Source organism: Marmota marmota, unplaced genomic scaffold (assembly GCF_001458135.2).
Source record: "Marmota marmota marmota unplaced genomic scaffold, marMar, whole genome shotgun sequence".
NCBI lineage: Eukaryota > Metazoa > Chordata > Mammalia > Rodentia > Sciuridae > Marmota > Marmota marmota.
The window spans coordinates 26,940,275-26,960,837 of NW_025999982.1; the positions used below are offsets into that span (position 1 = coordinate 26,940,275).

General features: G+C 32.0%; 1 protein-coding gene across 1 annotated transcript in view; it reads right to left on the reverse strand.

The window, feature by feature from the left end:
- Eys (eyes shut homolog) overlaps nt 1–20,563 on the reverse strand; it is a 1,560,564-nt gene that overhangs the window by 439,321 nt on the left and 1,100,680 nt on the right. The window contains 1 exon segment of the mRNA XM_015487393.2: nt 10,734–10,957. Coding sequence (XP_015342879.1) covers nt 10,734–10,957 — 224 coding nt within the window.

Genomic DNA, 20,563 nt, shown 5'->3' on the forward strand with positions numbered 1-20,563 from the left:
CACTATCTGTTTTTACCTGTTGCTTTATTCCTTAGTTATTATATCCATACCGTGGTTTGAAATGTGTCCTCCCCAAAGCATGAGTTGGAAACAGTCTCCTGTGCAAAAATGTTGAGAGGTTGGGGTCTAATGATAGATGATTAGGTCATGAGGGTGGGTGAATGCCACTATCACAGGAGTAGGTTGGTTATAAAAGGGAGAATTCAGTTCCTCCCCTTCCCCTGTCTCTTTCTCTGTTATCTTCTCTTTGTCCTGTCATGGGATGACACAATAAAAAAGCCCTCATCTATTGCAGCCCTCAATCTTGGATTTCTCTTCCTCCAGAACTGTGAGCCAATGACTTTCTTTTCATTATAAATTACCTAGTCTCTGTTATTCTGTTATACCAGCACAAAATGAACTAGGATAATTTGACATTCATCTATGGAAGCACTGAAATTACACCAAGTACCCATTCTTCACTTTTAATCAGCATGTGGCCAAAGGAACTTAAGGCAAAGGATGACGCATGTGTCCAAGAATAATTTTCAGTTTCTGTATCTGTTCATATTTATTTATATCTATTTTTGTGAACCTGACTATAGAATAAAAAGGCATCCATCCACTAAGACACCTTAACAAAACAGATTAAAGCAACTGAAATCAATTTAATTTTTCAAAGACAATTTAAAGAATAAATTCCTCTACTCAGGTGATTCTCAATTTCATTAATAAAAGAATATTTACAAGTAAGGATCTGACATTACCTTCTAAATAGAAATTAATTTTTCCTGCCAAAGACACATCACATATTAAAGAAAATACTGGTGTAAAAATTAGTTTCTTACAGACCACACATTCTAAATTAGCTTTGGTCATTATAGTACTTTTGTTTTGCCCTCTGTAGCAACATTTTAGTAAAGTTAACATTAGCTTTCATTTTTATTGTTGGTCTATTCTCATATCATCTAAATTTATATCCTTCAATTCTTTACATTGATTTCTTCTAGTTAACTGGAGAACAATTATTTTCTTTCAAATCTTTACCATTTTATTGTAAGTAACATGATGAAAAAATATTAGTTTCTTTATGCTACAATTATTTAAAAATTTCAAATGATAAATGACATTAGGATACAACTGAACTAAAGCACATTCATTTAATTAATTATCAGATGATGTGTTCTCAAATGGATAAGATTAGTGTTTTCTTTGAAAGGGCAGAGAGAAAAACAGCCTATTTTATATTTAGCATATGGGCATAAAATTTTATGGAGTTTCTAGAGATCAGGGAAATCAGACTCATTATAAATATGAACTAAATAAACAAATTGAATTTGAGAAATAATTTTTCTCTTCATTAATTTATTTTAATCCAATATTCAGTATAAGAAAATTATTGGTACATACAATTTTCTTTAAAATATCATTCTTACTTATTCATGTTTATGACAGCAAACTGTTCTCTTCATTTGAAATATTCTTTACTTCACTTTTCAAATGACTGGTAGCTTTATATTTTTCAGATTTGGCTTAAATGTCATTTCCTTGTAGTGGATTTATAAGGAGGTCTTTTCCTTCTTCCTTAAATACCCGATCCTGATCTTTATCAGTACTCTGTTTTAGAGCCTGTAAATCAGCTGGAATGTGTATATGAATATTTACTTCCTTATTAGTTCAGACCTCTGTCAATGACAAATGGTAGAGAGCATGTCCATCTTGTTCACCAATGTATAATCAGTGTTAAATGCAATGCTCATCACAAAGTAGATGTGCAGAGAAATCTTGGTAGAGATGACAAATGACTACATCCAACTTGATTTATAAATAAATAAATATATGAATGAAAGAATGAAGCAGAATTCATGCAGAAGACGCATGGCTCATTTTTGTGTAAAAGGCCATCCTTATGTACAAATGTAAATACATGTCTGACATGCAGCAAAAATCCAGGACATGGATAAATAAATCTGGCAACCATCAACATATAGATGACATTTAAGACTGCAGGAATCCAGCAATCCAGATGGAGCTGCTCATTTAATAGATAATGCAAACTTATGTCAAAATGGGTGCTCCCCAGGTTGTTATATAAGTGAGTTTTTAATGCTTGCTATTTTAATTAATAGTATAATTCAATGTCTTGATTGACTTCATATAACTTCAGCTTCTTCTATCTTCTTGTTTACCAATTTTAACAAGCCTTTAAGTGAAAAAGTCTCTTCATCACCTCTCTGAACCTCTTTATATATTGTAGAAGCAACAGCATTGCAATTGCTAAGGCTTTTCCTTTGGTTTTATGGAAATTTGCAGTCTGATATGTACTTACTGGCCCTATAGTTTGAATGCTCATATTCCCCAAACTTCATGCTGAAATATAATTGTCATTATAAGATTGTTAAGAAGTGAGACCTTTAAGAAGCGACAAAGCCATGAGGGATCCACCTACACAGGTGGGATTGGTGTCATTATACATATTATATAGTGAAATCTGTCCCCTTCTTTCCCTCTCACAATCCATCACAAGCTGACTTGGGAAGCAGGCCCCAGTCTACACATACCAGCACTTTAATGTTGGACTTTCCAGCTTCCACAATTGGGAGTCTATAAATTTCTGTTCAATATAAACTTCTCAGCTGGGGTGTTGGTATGCAAAATGAATTAAGGCAACCCCCACACACTGGGTATTGAGCCCTTGAAATGTGGCTAGTTTGAATTCAGATATGATACAATTAGAAAGTACACACTAGAATTCAAAGATTTGATGTAAAAATAATATGAAGTATCTCATTGATATTTCAGAAACATTTTATTTTATTCATATTTTGTATATACTAGGTTAAATAAAATCTTTAATTATTAAAGTTCACTCCTTCTGTTTTTTTTTTTAAGTTTTTTTGAAATGGCACCAACAAACATTTAAAATTGCATGTATGCCTTTCATTGTATTTTGCTGGTCAGTGTTTCCATAGGACCATTAAATGTTAAGTACTGCATGATCATTGAATAACACTTTTTTCTAATTATTACATCTGCTTAAACATAATTATTTTGATTTCACAGGCAGTTAATATAAGGAATTCTGATTAATTTCTTTCTATTTTTGTATCAAATTTACTTTACAAATTTCAGGAACAAATACTTTATTTATTTATTTATTTATTTATTTTTAGAGAGAGAGAGAGAATTTTTTTTAATATTTATTTTTTAGTTCTCGGGGGACACAACATCTTTGTTGGTATGTGGTGCTGAGGATTGAACCCGGGCCGCACGCATACCAGGTGAGTGCGCTACCGCTTGAGCCACATCCCCAGCCCACAAATACTTTAAAAAACAAAGTTGATCATATTGTTTTATGGTATGATGTGTAAATATGTAATGATGAATCCCACTATTATCTATAATTATAATGCACCAATTAAAAAATTTAAAAAAGGAAAAAGTGCTTGTCAACTAAAAAGGTCATTGGTAACATCATAAAAGGACAAGTTTGTATGTTTACAGTCAAATAAATCTATATTTATCTATCCATGGATAATTTGGTATAGTTCTGTTCACTACTCTCTTAATTTATGCAATAAATTAATTTATCTCAAGTTTATACAATTGAATATATTTTCCTTACAACTCAATTTGGAATCTACTGTTGGAAAACTTTAGAGGACTTCCATATTATGGAAGATAAAATACTGGATTTGAGGTATGGAGTTTGAGTTCTAGTTCTAGATTAGCCTTTAACTTAGTAGTCCATTTGAGCTACTATACTTTTTTTTAAACATTATTTTCATACCTATAAAATATTAGTTTCAATTAATTTAATATTAATGTGGGTTCAAATAGTGAAGTATTTTAATAGCCTTATGAAAAGACTCCAAATATATATTTTACAAATCTTCCATGTTTTAAATTTTCTTTGTGTGTGTGTGTATGAATACCATGTGAGTGATCAATCTGTTAGAAACAAATATATAGGTATGCAATTAAGTTATGGCTCTTGATGAATTTAGCACTGAAGTGCAGACACAAGAAAAACCATACTTTCCAGTGTACTTGCACATACACATATAATAGTTCTCTTTGCTTCAGATCTTCAGATGTAACTTTTGCTATAATAGTCCCACATAATTTGCTTTATCGTAAGTACTGTTTATTCTATTGCAAAGTTTTACTGCATATGGTTAAAATTTTCTGTGGATAGGTGAGAAAGCATAGTATAAGAAAGGGGAAAGAAAGGGTCCTTCAAAGTGACTTGTCATTTATAATAAAAAAATCACATCATGCTTTATATTCATTGCAAAATAATATATTAAAAGATAGCAGCTGATTGAGGCTAATAAGTTTTTTGATAAAGAAATATATATTACATTCATCATGGAGGACACAAAAATCTACTGTACTCTCAAACTAGAGTTGAGAGTTAAAAGAATTTCTATCCTATTTTCTAGTCTTCTGTGTTTACCTCCCAGTCTTTCTCCTCATCTCATTCTCTTCCCACTGCAGTCCTGTCTATATTCTACTGTCAGGTTCATCCTTCTGAAGCCCTAGTCTCGAGTCATTGTCTTTCCCTGATTAGAAGCGATTGCTAAAAAACTTCACATTTTAAATCTGTCATTTAGGGTTCTTCTCTGCAATATGAGTTGCACCTGAATTTCCAATTTTCTTTCTCCACTGATCTCACATGTACCTTTCTTGCAAAACAAATTACAATTCTCTTCTTTTTCATTTATTTATTCACTCTAATTTCTTCAACTCATCCTTTTCAGTACCATTTACAACATCATATTCCCAATTAAACATTTTTCCTAATTATAAATTGAATGTAAGTAAGTAAAGAATTTTGTTCTATCATTGGCTTAGCCAATTTCAATTACTGCCATCAATTCTATGAGCACCAGATAATCAATAAATTTACTTTTTTGTAGGATCATGTAAAACCCCTGAGAGATAACCAGAGGTCCTGTGGTAAGCAGCATAATCCCTTTCCCCAAGATATCACACCCTAGTTCTTGGAATCTATGCATATGTTACTTTACATATGGCAAAGGGAAATTGAGGTGGCAGATGGAATTAAGATTGTTGATCAGCTGACTTTAAGAATGAGACTATTCTGCATTATCTCCATGGGCTCTGTATTATCTCAAAAGTGTTCAAATGTGGAAAAGGGAGGTAGAAGATTTTATCTGAATGACATAGTAGGAGAAAGATTAGACCTGATATTGCTTTCTCTGAAGGTGGATAAAGGGTCCCAAGCTAAGGAATATGGATAGTCTTTAGAAACTGGACAAGGCAAGCAACAGATTCTCTTCCAGAATCTGGAGGGTGGAACACAGTCCTGCTGAATCAAATTTTGATTTTAGCCCACTGAGACTTGTATCATTGTTATAGGCACCAGGAGGGTGGGGGCTGGGGCTGTCTTTTTTTTTTTTAAACCACCTGTAACAATACTTCCTAGTAGACAGTGCATTTTCTGTTGCTGAAGAAGAATAGTGTAGAATGGAAGTCCCCATCTTGCCCCTTCCTTTAGAAATGAAATCCTCTGACTCTGATAATAAGTAATCAAGAGGCCCAGTTCATTTTAAATCCCAGTTCATTTTCAATTTATCATTTTAATGTTTCAGTAGTTGTCACTTATTAATGAATATGTAACATTACTTTATGATTTTATAGACAGAATTTCAGCCATGAGTATTGTGTTTGGAAAGGCAGACACTTATTCCTTGGTCCTTTTCTGATGATATAGACCATCAGTTCTAAGGAGAAAAGATAGATTGCTGTTACAGGAGCCTCACTAATGTTCTGTTTCTCCCCTTTGTTGGCTCTGGAATGCCTGATATTCAGCCACCTGATTGAGAGTTAATAAATAAATTCAATCTACTCTAATATGCCTCTTAAATATATTCTAGTTATGGTAAAAACAAAGACATCAAAGCTGTCTCTTTTATTTTAACAAGACAAAACACCTAGTTAAACCTCTCATTTTTATTTCTAGGTTTGCAATTTACTCAGTACAGTTAACCTTTAAACATATATGGAATATACAGAGACAGGATATCAAATAAAATGAAAGATTTCTTGCTTTTAATGTATGGCATTTAAATACTCCTTTATTGTACTATTTATAAAACTGTTTTATAGAACACTAAAAAGTAAGGGGCTGTTTAAAAAATGTTAATCTTATAATTAATAGTCAGAGGCATAAGCTTTCCCCCAGCACAAGGCACTGATATTCTAAATCTGTCACTCTGAACTTTACAGTAGGAGACAGCCATCTGCCTGCATGCAGCTATATAAAACAAAGGAAGAATATATGCTCTTATGTTTCCCCTGGTGAGATGCAGGATCATTATGATAAAGTAGGCAACAAGCTTTAGCTAATATGAATTAAGACAGCATATGTTCAGGGGAAAAAAGGAACATATTTAGTCAAATTAATTCTATAAGTCAGTGTTATTAGGTGATTGGATAATGGAGAATTTGATAAAGCAGAATATATGATGTAGTGCTAAGTAAATAGGAAATATGTGTCTGGGTGACCCATTACTGAGTCCTGCACCCTCCCTCCCCCCACAAATCCTCTTTGCATTTCTGAATCTGGTGCCATTTTAGTTAAGTCCTATACTTTAATTTACACCTCCATTTTGCTGTGAAACATCAAAGTTGTTAAAATAAAATACTTTAACATTCTCTCACAGGCTAAGAATATTAACTGGAAGCAAAAAGGAGCAAGCCTTGTGAAGAAAAAAATCAATTTCCAACACATTTTTACATCTAGATATCTGTGCAATTGCATTTTTCCCCCCAGAAAGTCGTGTTCTTTAATCAGTTGTGTCTAGATTTTCTGAAATTTGAGTGCTTTTTTTTTTCTTTTTGGTGCAGTTTGGGATTCAGGACCTTTCCCGTGCTAGGCAAGTGCCTTGACTGATCTGTAGCCCCAGCCCTTGAAATTCAAGTACTTGAAATTCAAGCCCTTAAGTCTGCTTTCTACATTTCAGTCTAACTAAGATACAGTTCCTTTTGGGTCACCTAATGTGTTTTCAGTTTAATTTTAGATGGATCATGATAATACCTTCTTTATTAACAAGGTATTAGATCAATACTAATTTCTATTTTCTCATTTTAGAAATTTTATATTTGAAATAAAACTTTTTCTTTCTGAAATTAAATACATATAGACACACTTTTATACCAGATGAAAAAGTGCAACAATTTAACATTTCTATATTATGCCTTCACATTAGAGTTGATTTTCTAACTAGTGCAGCAATATACATTGTTGTTGAACGTGAACTCTGCAGTCAGCCAAGATTATTTCTAATCCTATTTCTATTATGTACAAGCCTTGTGACCTTGAGTGAGTGATATAGCAACTCTAGGCTTTATTCTAGAATTCTCATTTGTAAATGGAGGTAATTTAGAAAGCCTACTTCAGCCAGGTTTCTCTGAGGTTAAGTGAAATGTATAACGCACTCAGAGCAGTGTTTGGTTAAGTCAGTTATTTGCAAATTTTACTCCTGAAGCAGAAGTTCATATACAGCAGCTTCCCACCCCCATCATCTTCAAGGATACATACATTCCAAGATACCTGAATGGATCTTGAAACCTCAGAAGGCTGAAACCTCGGATGGTACTGCCCTCTTATAGCTATTGTACTTTTCCCTATACAAACTCACTTGTAAGTAATATCTATCACTGAGCTACATCCCAGCCCTTGAAATTCAAGTACTGCTAAATCTACTTTATGATGATATAATTTAACTTTAATTTATAATTAAATATAGTTTTCATTTATAAACAAGGCATAATAAGAGATTAACAATAATTAAAAGAATAGAACAATTAAAACAATATACTGTAATAAAACTTATTTGAATGTGACCCCTCTATTCCCTCAAAATGTTATTCTACTTTCACTTTTTCACTTAAAGAAAGTACTCTATGGCATCTCTTTGGCACGTCCAAATCATCAACATCACAATTTGGTGTTACTATTAAGTAAAATAAGGGTTACATGAACATAAGCACTATGATACAAACAGTAGCTGATTGGATAACCTAGATGATCACTAGGTGAGTACTGGGGTAGGTAAAGTATAAAGAACGGATACATAGATAAAGGAACGACTCATTCATTCTGGGCAGAATAGAGCACGAACACAAGATTTCAATCTAAAATTTATGCATTGGTTATTTATAGAAATTTTTCTATGATATTTTCTGACCACAGTTTGGCCACATATAACTGAAAAAAGTGAAACCATGGCTAAGGAGGAAGCTAGTATATTTTAGATGTATATTATAGTCAATAAAATTTGTATTCAAGAAATTATTTTAATGGTTATCTATCTGCAAATTTCAATTAATTTGTAGATTATAATCATTAAATAGTCAGAAAATTTCTAAGAAAATTTCTATCTACAAATAGAATAAATATAAATAAATAAAGATGAATACGGAAGATTTAAGGATTTTATCTAAAGTTAAGTTTTCACCAGGCAGTTGACACACTTTGAATCTGGCATATAATATTGTTTATTGAAATCTGCACTTAAAATTTGTGGCATCTGGGCAAGATGGATCATTCTATAAAAAGTCATTCATGTTACCAGATTCCTGAATTATGGGCCTTTTTCAAATATTAACACGTGAGTCTGGATTCTAAGGAGCATACTATTACAAATTTTATTTTAGGCCTTAGGTTACAATCACAAACCTACTCTTGGTATTATTTATGACTGAAAGAAGACAGGTACTTTCTTCAAATGTAAGTAGTAAATGATTAAAATAAATACTATTTTTCATTTTAGAAAAAAATAATTTCTAATTTTGAAAATGCACATCACATTATACTGTTATATTGTTAGATGGAAGCAGGTCCCCAGAAAAAGAGGCAAAAATAGCAAAATTACAGACAATAAGCTATGATAACTCATAGGCTAAAAATAATATTGATGTATGAATTTTGTTTTGCGTATTAAGTGCCTTGTGTGTTACCAAATTAAAGTGTGTTTTAGAAATGCACTTTTAAACCAGTAATAATTATTAATAAAATATTGGCCATAGATTCTGATTATTATGTGAAATACTGGTGTTTAGCAAAACAGTATCGCCCAATAGTAGTTCTTAAAATATTATAATTTAACAGGAAAAACAGTTAAAATATACAAGGTAAAAAGTGATTAATAAAATAGAAAAAAAATTCCAAGAATGAATATAGGGCAGAATTCCAATTCTTTTTCTGAGGTCAGTTTTCTACATTCTGCTACCCAAAAAACCAAATACAATTAAACCTGAGTCAAGCCTTAGGTTTAACTCTAGATAATCCTGAGTTTCTGTTCTTCTTGAGGAAAGTGTGGGTTGTTTTCAGAAGAGTCAAAACTACTAAATGAGGAGTTAAAGGATGAAGAATCTCCGATATTAGGGTAGGAAGAAATAATCACTTTGAAGGTTACTCTGTGTCTAATACTTGTGAGGAGGTAAATGCACAGACATTAAAATATGAAAGCATATTTGAAGGAAAATTAGAAGATTTTATTTAGTGCAAAATTAAAGAAAACGTCCTCTAGGTATTTCAAATGGCTAATTGTGTTGCTAAAAGAGTTTTACAACTCATATTTTTTCCCTTTACTTGTACTCATAGAATGTAACATAGTTGGTCTCAATTATAGAAAAGACATACCTTGTGATATTTTTCAGAACATGAAATGTTCACCCAAATGTCAAGCCACAGTGTAATGTGTCTTCAAAAATATTTTACAGTTAAAGACTTTAAGAATATTTATATGTTTTAAAATGAACACAACAATAAACTTTGTATTTCTATGCTTTTTGTTATATTTGTTTGCTTACTTCTCTAAATATTAAAACATTCCTCCACATGACGAAGGTCTCTTGGGAAGAGGAGTTGGATAACATAAATAGGTACCTTTGAATAAGCTTCAGAGCATCATCCCCCATTTTAGCATTTAAAAGGGAATTATTCAATATAATCTTGGATAAATAATGAAACTCTCTGTGATGTAAGTCATAATCTAGTAATAATCCTCATTCCCACCTCCCTAATTTAGAACTACTAATTAACTTCACATAGACAACAGTGACACTTTTCAGCTATCAGTGCAGGACCGAGTAGCACACAATGACCTAATACATTTGTACTGTGCCCAAGGCGTTTCCGATTTTACTTGCCCAACACTGATCTAATTAACTGAAAACCTCTTAGGAGTCTATTAGCTGTTGACAATAGGGATTTTTAAAAAAATTCATAAATAGCTCCACTAATACTGAGACTATAATCTTAGGCACCAAAAAATAATGTGCTCTTTTTTAACACCAAAATATTTTAAAGATGGGGATCTGTTTATGAAATACAAAAACTCAGTGATTTAATTAACAATTAAGCAATGTAAATAGTATTGGAACTTGATTATGTCCATGGCAACAAAGGAAGGAGTCAACATTATTTTAGAAGTAACAACATAAATAACCTAACACCATATCTGAATTTTAACTCCTATTTTATGTGGAAATTGAAAATGTGTATTGAAGGCATTCTTAATGTAAACAAAACAAAACAAAAGCTTAGGTTTGCTTCTGAAGTATTAAACTGGAAGTATTCTATGAGAATTCATTTTAAAATAAAACTATAGATGTTTCTTGCTTATGCTAGTATCCAGCTGTAGACTTCCAAAGTGTTTCAATTCTCTTCTACTGGCTTAAGACATTTGCAAAAGGAATATAGAAGTGTAAGTGATTACCTTTTTCACAGAAACGGCCTGTAAAATGTAATGGACAGTCACACTGGAAGGAAATGACAGTGCTTGACAGGAAGAGGGGGTGGCAAGTGCCTCCATTGTGGCACTCATTTTCCTGGCAGACAGGTGGCGCAGCTGGAGAGAGGCTGAGGGAAGAACATCTGGAATTGGTCACTTGCATCATAACAGAAGGAACAACGGAGGCCATTGGAGACAGATCTTGAGATCTGTGATTTAGAGACAGACAAAAAGAAAAAAAAAATAATGTAAATAAAAGCTCTTGGAACCTACATAGAGATAATAGGAAATTTGGTTTAAAATAAGAGGGAATACACGCGTGCAGGTGCACACACGTTGATCCAAGGTTTACTGAAGGCAAATAAGATGGTCATTTTATGTGTTGAAAACATCTGAGTCACAGAGTGTAACCTTGAGTGATTTACTAAGGTCTTGTTGTGTACTGGTTCTGAGAAGGTAAATAATTGTCTCTAAAGTAGTAAGAAACTTGGTGTAGGCCTTTGTAAGCCTACAAGCACATTCTCTTATAGAAAAGATTAAATTTTTTGCCTAACACAGTCCCTCTTCAACTATTTCAAATCTTATGAGCCTAAGATCAAAAGTGAGGCCATTTTGCATTTTGATGTTAAAACTGTTTGAACTTGAGTTATTTCTAGGTTGATTGCATTTCTCAAGGGGACTTGTATTTATTTCTAGAAGTTACCCAATTGATACCTTAGAAATGCCCAGAGGATTCCCTATTTTTTTTCGTAAATATTACTACCAGTTTATTTTTTTTTTTTTCTTTCTAAATAAATAACAAACAATGAAAATTTCCCTCTGAACTACATTGAAATTCCTTACCTTTACATTCAAAGTCCCTAGGCAATCTAATTCCTCTTTGCTCTTCCAGTTCACCATAGAATGATACCTAATAAAAGCTTTAAATTCTCTCACACCAAATGTGAGTATATTCTCTAAGGACTCTATACTTCCCTCACTGGGGAAACTGGTTCAAACCATTCTATGTGCATGATTGTTCCTTTCATCTTAGATTTCGCCTAAGTGCTACGTCCACACCTGAATTATTTCCTATAGTCTTCTCAGTTGCCCTTAGCCAGTCAAGATAAAGCTGATGATTCTCCCAGCTGTAAAGTCCAAGCGGTGGTCTAGCAAATGACTTTTTTTGCTAGCGATGGTGTAGAGCACATTTGCCATGTGCTCATGTAATTATTTTATATCAGACTTTCCTATTAGGCTATATGTAATCATAGTAAATATTTTTTAAACGTTTGAATTATTGTCTTTAGCATGCTATATACTCTTTGGGAAACAGTGATTCTGGAATTTTCACTTAATATAATCATGAGAGAATTATCTTTTTAACATAAAAATCTTACTGCAGTAAAAATACTCAACAACTTTTCTGAGTAAATATTTACTTTGTACATTGTCTTAAAGATAAAACCTTAGCAAAGGAGATTAATTTTAAGATGCACTAACTGAGGCTGAGGTTGTGGCTCAGTGATAGAGTGTTTACCTGGCACGTGTGAGGCTCTGGGTTCAATTCTCAGCACCACATACAAATAAATAAATTAAATAAAGGTCCATAAATGACTAAAAACATATTTTTTTTAAAAAAAGATGCACGGACTGACATCAGAGATTTAAAATACATACTTTTTTTGTATCTACCAAGTGCACTAATGTCAACTTATTAGCATAAAAGAGATGAAAATGAAATAGATAATAATCTATAAAAAGGTTTTGCTAATATAATATTAATGTAAAGATTAGTTCTTTATTTTTACAGTCCTTTTATAGCCTGAAATTGTTCTTTCCAGAGTTCATCCCAGATTTGTAACAATATGTTTATTTTTATGACTGTTTGAGCCTGATTCTCTTCTTTTACCTCTAGATTGCAATCTCCATGGAGGATGGATGGATGAATCACCTCTACTCTTTCTTTCATTTTATCCCTAAACAACAATGCTTGACTCCCTAGCAGGTTTTCTGGGAAATATTTTATACATGGATTTGAACCTTTTTTTTTGGTAAACACGCAATATACCACACTACTAATTAGAAAAATAGCTAGTAAAAATAATTTTATAATCCTAGGATTAATTTCATAACTCTATGATATGACTTTTTAGTTTTATAAATAATATAAACTCTTCACATTTAACTTTGTCTGTTTTTTTTCTCTTGTAGGCTTAGCATAATTTCTCCTAGTTATACTCACAATATAGGTAGTCCCTCTAAGGTAACTTTCCTCAAGTGTAATGGCAATGCTAATATGAATTACCTGAGATTTATTGCTGAGTACTCCGTGTTCTAATTTAATTTCTAGTTTTAGTGTTTCTGAGTGATTTCACCATTTAGTCTAACACTTGCCATGGAATTCATGAACTGCAGTCAATCACCTCTTTCTGAGGAATAAATTAAACTGAATTAAATGTCACTACTTCCCTCTCATACTGTGGCTGCTCAGGGAGCCTGTGTCTCACCTGAAAGAATCAATATGTTGCACATTTTAGTTGTTAACTGATTACACAAAATAATTACTATCAATTGATCCATCAATTAAAATATCAGCATCATAAATCAAATTTTGAAAGCAGCACTAATCAGATACATTCTATGTTATAAAGATTAGATTGCATATCTGTTATATCATTATGGCTAGTTCTTGATTTTCAGCAGTTTTCATGAGTTATAAATTATGCCATGAATTTACCTACATTAGAATTTAAAATGAAAATAAAATTAATTTGATCTGTTATATATTTAAAAAGAAAGATTTATTCTGATGGCCACATTTTTACTTATTTTTACATAAAGGTAAATAGCTTAAAAATATCAAGTTAATATTGAGGTTTGGCCATAATAATATAATTAATATTAAAGTTACAAATCTTTTCTATTCTAGAAATTATATGAAAGTATGAGAACTTTGAAAGAGATCAAGGTTTGAAACTTTCAAAATTATTTTTTAAAGACATAATATTATTAAAATTGGAGTTCTTTTCCTTTCTTATATAAGTTTTTGATTTATTCTGTGTCCAAAATGATCAGTATGAAAACTTTGATTGCTTCTGGATAACTTTGTACAAGGATGTAGAAATGTACCACCCATTGTTATAATAAGATATAACCTCTCAAGAACTTTTTCTTAATGATTTCATTTCTGAATATCATGCTTATTTCGTTCAAAACCAAGCCTGATCATTCAGGAAAAACATGTAGATAGGATAGATTTCCAATCATGTTGTAGAGATCTAATTGGAACCAGAAAGAAGGACGCATACTCATTGTCTTCATCCCAGGTCTGTCCTTCCAGGGGATTCTACAGAATCGCTGAGTTGCCAAGATGTAGAACACCACTGGGCTAAAAAGTTGCTTTGCTTTTCTTTAGCCTAGGGATTCTGCTGATTGGCAACTGACTTTGTCACTTTTAGGTAGATACTTGTCTGCCTTCAAATTCTGAAAAAGATTAGCGGGCTCATTCAGATGTGTGAATTCTGGGAACTCTGCTTCACAATAGAGATATAAGAGAATTTTTGGAATGACGATGTGATATTAAATAGAAATGAAGAAACTCAAGTAGAAAATTCTTGATCTTAGGGCTCTGAATATGTAAGAATAGAAGTCTGAAAAATTGTTAGATTTTAGAAAGTGGTAAAATAAATAAAATAAAAAACTTGTACCTCATGCAAAGTAGCATATAAAGAGAAAATTTTTAAAAACACCTCCCTGCTCCCATTTCCTTTAGCATTCACTCCTCACCACATACCCTCAGCCCAGCCCTAGGCACCTTAAATTGACTTTCTATCCTATAGATTTGCCTATATTTAACATTTCATATCAATGTAATCATCTAATATGTAATCTTCATGCTGGCTTTTTACTTTGACTAGTGTTTTCATAATGATGTATATATTAGAACTTTATTTACCTTTTAGTGATTGTAAGCAACATTATTATGTACATTAATATTCAAATTTTTGTCTGGGTGTATGTTTTTATTTGGGATATATTTAGAAACATAATTGTTGGATCATATATTTTATGTTTAAAATTTTCAGCCACAGCAAATTTATTTTACAAAAAGGCTTCACCATTTTACATTTTTACCAGCAAATATGAATGCAGGCTTCTCCACATCCTTTCCACATACTTGATGGCTTATTATTGTTATTATAAAATTATTAGCAACAGAAGAGTTCCTTTGATCAAAATTTCTGCCTTTCTTCTACCTTTTAGCCATGACATCATAAATTCTCAGAAGTGGTATGTGCATTTATACTTTTACGGAATTTACCAAATTTCCCTCAAAATAGTTGCTACAATTCATGTAGTGAGACATTTTACCATATTTATGATAATCCAAATGAACAATTGTATTATTAAGTTTAAATTTTCAGAAGTTACCAAAAAGTAATTACTTGCTCTTTTTTCAAATCATGTTTATTCATTTATACATGTGGTAGGAAGAATAATGCTCCCCCAAATTAAAAATGATTTTCTGAATTGGCCTAACTAGGGTCTGTTACATTTTCCTAGAGTAATGGCAAAGGAGCTGCTATGAAGAACTCCCATTAAGAGTGGTACCCACCAAAGAATGTGGCTGCTTATCCATCTTCCTAAGTTATCTGTTTCTCTACTTACATGTGATCAATTTTCATACCTATAAACATATACACTTAACTTGTGTTTAACACACCTTTATGTATATCTACATCTAACACTATAACTTTATTTTTTAATCTCCTACACTATTTCTGTAGTGTTTCTCAGTGGTCAGGCCCTCAATTTTCACACATGATATCTCATAACACCCAATATTGTCCTAGTGATGGTTGCTAACATTAATAAATCCAGAAAAAAATTCAATTTCTGCTTTAACTTTCAAAATTCTAAAAACATCAGAATAGCCCAAAGATAGTTAGACATATTGAAAATAGCTTCGAAAGTTTAAATTACCATTCTCAGCTCTAACGTTTTATATTGTTTTAGTTTGATCAAATAACTTTGAAAATCATTAATCATTGTGAATTTTATCTGGGAGCAAAACAACAGATTTGCTATTTAAAATATATTCAACTGACATTTTTATATTTAAAAGAAGAAATATGTAAAATTACTGGTATACATGTAAAATTCTCATTTGTCAACCAAAAGAATAATTAAATATCAAAACAACAAATTATATATGGGAAAATCAATCTAAACAAACATGATTCCAGGTATTACTCCTCTTATTTTGGTTCATATTTTTTGAGTGCTGGGTATTGAACCCAGTGTCTTACTCATGCTAAAGACACATACTCTTCACTGAGATGCATCCCAGTCCTTCTCTTTTTGAGAACATAGTGTTATATAATAGGATAAGAATTATAACCTAATAACTAATTCAGGAGTATTTAACATTTTTACTAAATTCACTCAAACAAGATAGTGTGAATTTAATAGATCTTCTTTTCACATTTTACTAATTTTTCCCACTAGAATGCATTTCTTATTCTCACAGTCTTCTATTCTTTAGCTATAACATATTTATATGTAATAGACCACAGCATTAGACCACAAGAATTCTCACATAGTCAATGTTCAACACATCCCTGTTAGGCATCCCAGGTCCCAATGTGTCTTAGGCCACTGGGACTTAGAATTTAAGGGGTTATCCGTGGAAAAGTAGTCTCTTTTGATAGATTCTTATCTCCCCTCCTTGTACCAGCTTTCTTAGTTCTTGATCAGAGAGAACATTCAACCTCTCTGAATTTTGATGCCAGAGGCCAAACCTAGCTGAGAATGAGATTAATATTTCATGCTTGTACACCAAATCGGGAAGTAGAAGAAACTCTGGAGTTTTCCCCTCTTCTTTCCTTATCTTAAATTCTATACCCATCCCCCTCTTCTCATGAACTAGTAAAACAGCCTCAACCTTTCATCATTTATATGTTCAAATTTCCTTTTTCTCATCTCCAACATCAGTTCCCAACTCTGCTAATCTGTTCTTCTCATTACATATCATACTTTCTTCTTCTATTATTTCCATGTCCAAAATTATTCCAAAGCAAAGCTTACAGTAGTTTCTGATTTGGTTCCATCTTACTTTTCACTTTTATTGACCTCCAGTGCCTCTCTCTATATATATAATGCAATGATATTCACTGTAATATTTATGATTTTAAAAGTTGAAACAAACTAAATGTTTATCAATAGAGAATGTGGTATATAAAATATGTTCTAACCACATTTTAGTGTAATATTTTTAAAATTTCATGCTTTGTAACTTTCATATACTAGCATTCCCGGGAAACACTTTAACCTTGAAATCACTCCCCTGCCTTTTTTTTTTTTAAGACACAATTTATAGTCACTATCTCTACATTTATTTTGGATTTTCCCTAGACATAATTAATGTGTCAACATTATACATATGCCAAATTAATGAAATAATGCAAAAAATGCCTCAAATGTTATAGAAGTATCTAGAGCTAGTATCCTTATTGGTATTTTCTTCCAAATTAAATATCTCAAGAGGTAAGAACTCAGTCTTCTATTTGTACAAATAATATCTAGATATAAAAGCATGTAATTTTGTTTTTATTCTTTACCAGTTTTTAGTATCAAATTGTGTCAGTTAAAAGTGATGCTGGGCGCAATGGTGCATGCTTGTAATCTCAGAAGGAGGCTCAGGCAGGAGGATCTTGGGTTCAAAGCCAGCCTCAGCAAAAGTGAGGTGCTAAGCAACTCAGTGATACCCTTCTCTAAATAAAATACAAAATAACGCTGGGGATGTGGCTCAGGGGTTGTGTGCCCCTGAGTTCAATCCCTGGTACTAAAAAAAAAAAAAAAAAAAATGAGTAATGCAATCTTCTAAACCTCAGGGACTTAACAACACAGATGTTTATTTTCTGTCCATGTCAAGTTCAGTCAGTATAGGTCATAGGGTGGGTGGAGTTCTGCTCCCTTGTCATTTGATGGCATTCAAGCATCTCAGGATATAGGAATTGTCACCCCCAGCATATGGTTTCTGAGGTATCCTTCAGTGTCACACCCAAATACCTAAATACTAGGCATTATGAAAAAGTTAGGGGTAGAAGGGATTGTAAGAAAATTTATTCCCTCTCATTTCATTGATGAGAACTTAGACATGTGGTCAAGTCCACCACCTATTGGGAACTTGGAAAGTCTTGTAGCTATGTCTTAGGAAGGTGAAAAAATAAGTTGGCCTATACAGCCAACTCTTGCCATGGATATCACACTAAAAATATTGCTATTAAATAAAACTAAAACAAACAAACAAAAAACCCTGCTTGCATGTTTTTGGCTTCACTTTCAGTTACAAAATATCTTGGGGATCTATTATTGTCATATATATGTAAAACTTAAAAATTTTAATGAAAGACTTTCTTAGTGAGTTGAATCACAATGTTTTGAATCATTTCTCTATTGATAAACATTTAGTTTGTTTCAACTTTTAAAATCATAAATATTACAGTGAATATCATTGCATAAATGCTTTAGGAATATATTAAATTTGTGCAATAAATAGAGGTGAAATTCCTTATGTTACATAAGTGTCCAATTTGTATTTTAATAGATATTCCATGAAAGTTTATATAACATGAAACTCTCCAAATAGTTTTTGAGAATGAATTTCCCCAGTTTTTACCAAAACTAAATGCTATCTTGGTTTAAATAGTTACATATCTGATGAGTGAGAATTACAAGAATGGATAACCCCACTGTTGCTTCAACTTCTATTTTAATTTTTGATGTATTACCTGTCATTCATTTTGTCAGTTTAGTTATTTTGGATTGCAGGAATATGTACTTTCCTCACATCTTCAAGTCAGTTGTCTGCTTTTACTTCTCAATTTAGAGAAGACAATTATATATCATAGAGACTGATACATTATTATATCATTTCAGTGGATATTTCTTGCTCTTCTGTGCAGTTTGTAATGTCTTTGATGTTTTTTTCTGTCATTGTTCCTGTTGAAAATTTATTTGTTGACTTCAATTATTCTTCCTTCCTAGGAAACTTATCTTTGTTATCTGGACATTTTTGACAAGTTCCCTTTGTATTTCTCTTTTTCTTTTCTTTTCTTCTTTTTATTTTGTCTTAATGGATTTTCACTATTCTGTGTTAAGATATAAAATTATTTTTATTCATCTAAGTTAGATTTATTTCAAAGGGCTTTTTAAATTGGAGTATTTATGTTTTTCAACTATTTTGGGAAAATGTTAATTCTCTCATATTCACCCTATAATTTTTTTCTGTGTGCTACTTATTACATGAAATTAAATTTCATCATTTTATCCTTTTTATGAGCTTCTTTGCAATCCTACTGGTTTCTTTCTCTCTCCTCTATGTTCATAGAAGTTTCAGATATACTAGCTTGTTCATTAATTCTCTCTGCAGCTTTGTCTAGTTGTTTAACTTGACTCTTTAAAAATATAACTTACATGTTTTTATTTTTTGAATATTTATTTGTCGATCTTTTAAAATTCTACTCAGTTTTTGTGTATATTTTCTCTTACATATATTTCATTTTCTCTTTTTATTTCTTTAAATAACCAAGCAAAAAAGTTTTATTCTCTCTCTGATAAAAGAAGTATCTGGTCTTTGTATATCTAAGCCACTTCTTCCTCCTTTCTGTTTACGCTTATCTTACTTTTTTTTCGTTTGTGTTTTTTGTTTTTAATTTCCCAAGTGTTTTGCCATTTTTCACTGTGGACTCAAATTCTTTGAAATTTTATCTGTGGAAAAAAATTTAAGACTAGTGTATGACATTTCTTTAAAGAGTATTTATTTTCCTTGGTTCACCTCATGAGAAAAATTTCAACCTGGAAATATTATAAAATATTTTCTCTTTCAGTTTCTTTTTTTTTTCATAAACTGGGGATTTATCCCAAGAGAACTTTATCACTGAGCTACATCCCCAGCCCATTCTTAATTTTTTAAAATTTGTTTTTTTAGATACACATAGCAAGAGAAAGTATTTTGACATATTATACATATTTGGAGTTCCCCAGTCGTGTATTCATATAAAAACATGGGAAAACTATGTCCTATTCATTCTACTGTCTTTCCTATTTCCATACTCTCTCCCTTTCCTTCCTTCTGCTTTGTCTAATTCAGTAAACTTCTGTTCTCCTCTGCCTCCCTTATTGTATGTATACACATAATGGAGAGGATATTTGTCCTTTGATTTTTTGGGATTGATTTATTTCACTTAGCATGGTAGTCTCTAGTTTCTTGGAAAATGCCATAATTCCATTCTTCTTGGCTGAGTAATATTCCATTGCATATATATACCACATTTTCTTTATCCATTAATCTGTTGAAAGGCACCTAAGTTGGTTCCATAGCTTAACTATTGTGAATTGAGCTGCTATAAACATTAATGGGGCTGTGTTACTGTAGTGTGCTGATTTTAAGTCCTCTGGGTATATGCCAAGGAGTGAGGCAGGATCTTGCTCAGTTGCTGAGGGTTGTGAACATGGAATTCTCCTGTCTCCTATGTCACTGAGATTACGGATGTACACCCCATGCCTAGATTTCTTTAATATTTTTAAAGATATAATCAATCTAGATTTGGGCCAGTTTGTTCTTATAAACAATTGGGAATTATTTTCCTCCTCGTACTTAATGGTGAGGTACAGTCCTGAAACTGATCTTTTCTTTCCTATTTTTTCTTCTCTCTTTTCCCTTTCCTTTTCTATCTTCCTTCTTTCTTTTTTCTTTCTTTCCTTTTTTTGGCTGTAAAGATTTTGTTTATTTTCTTTACATCATTCAAGTTATTTAAAACTTTTTTTCC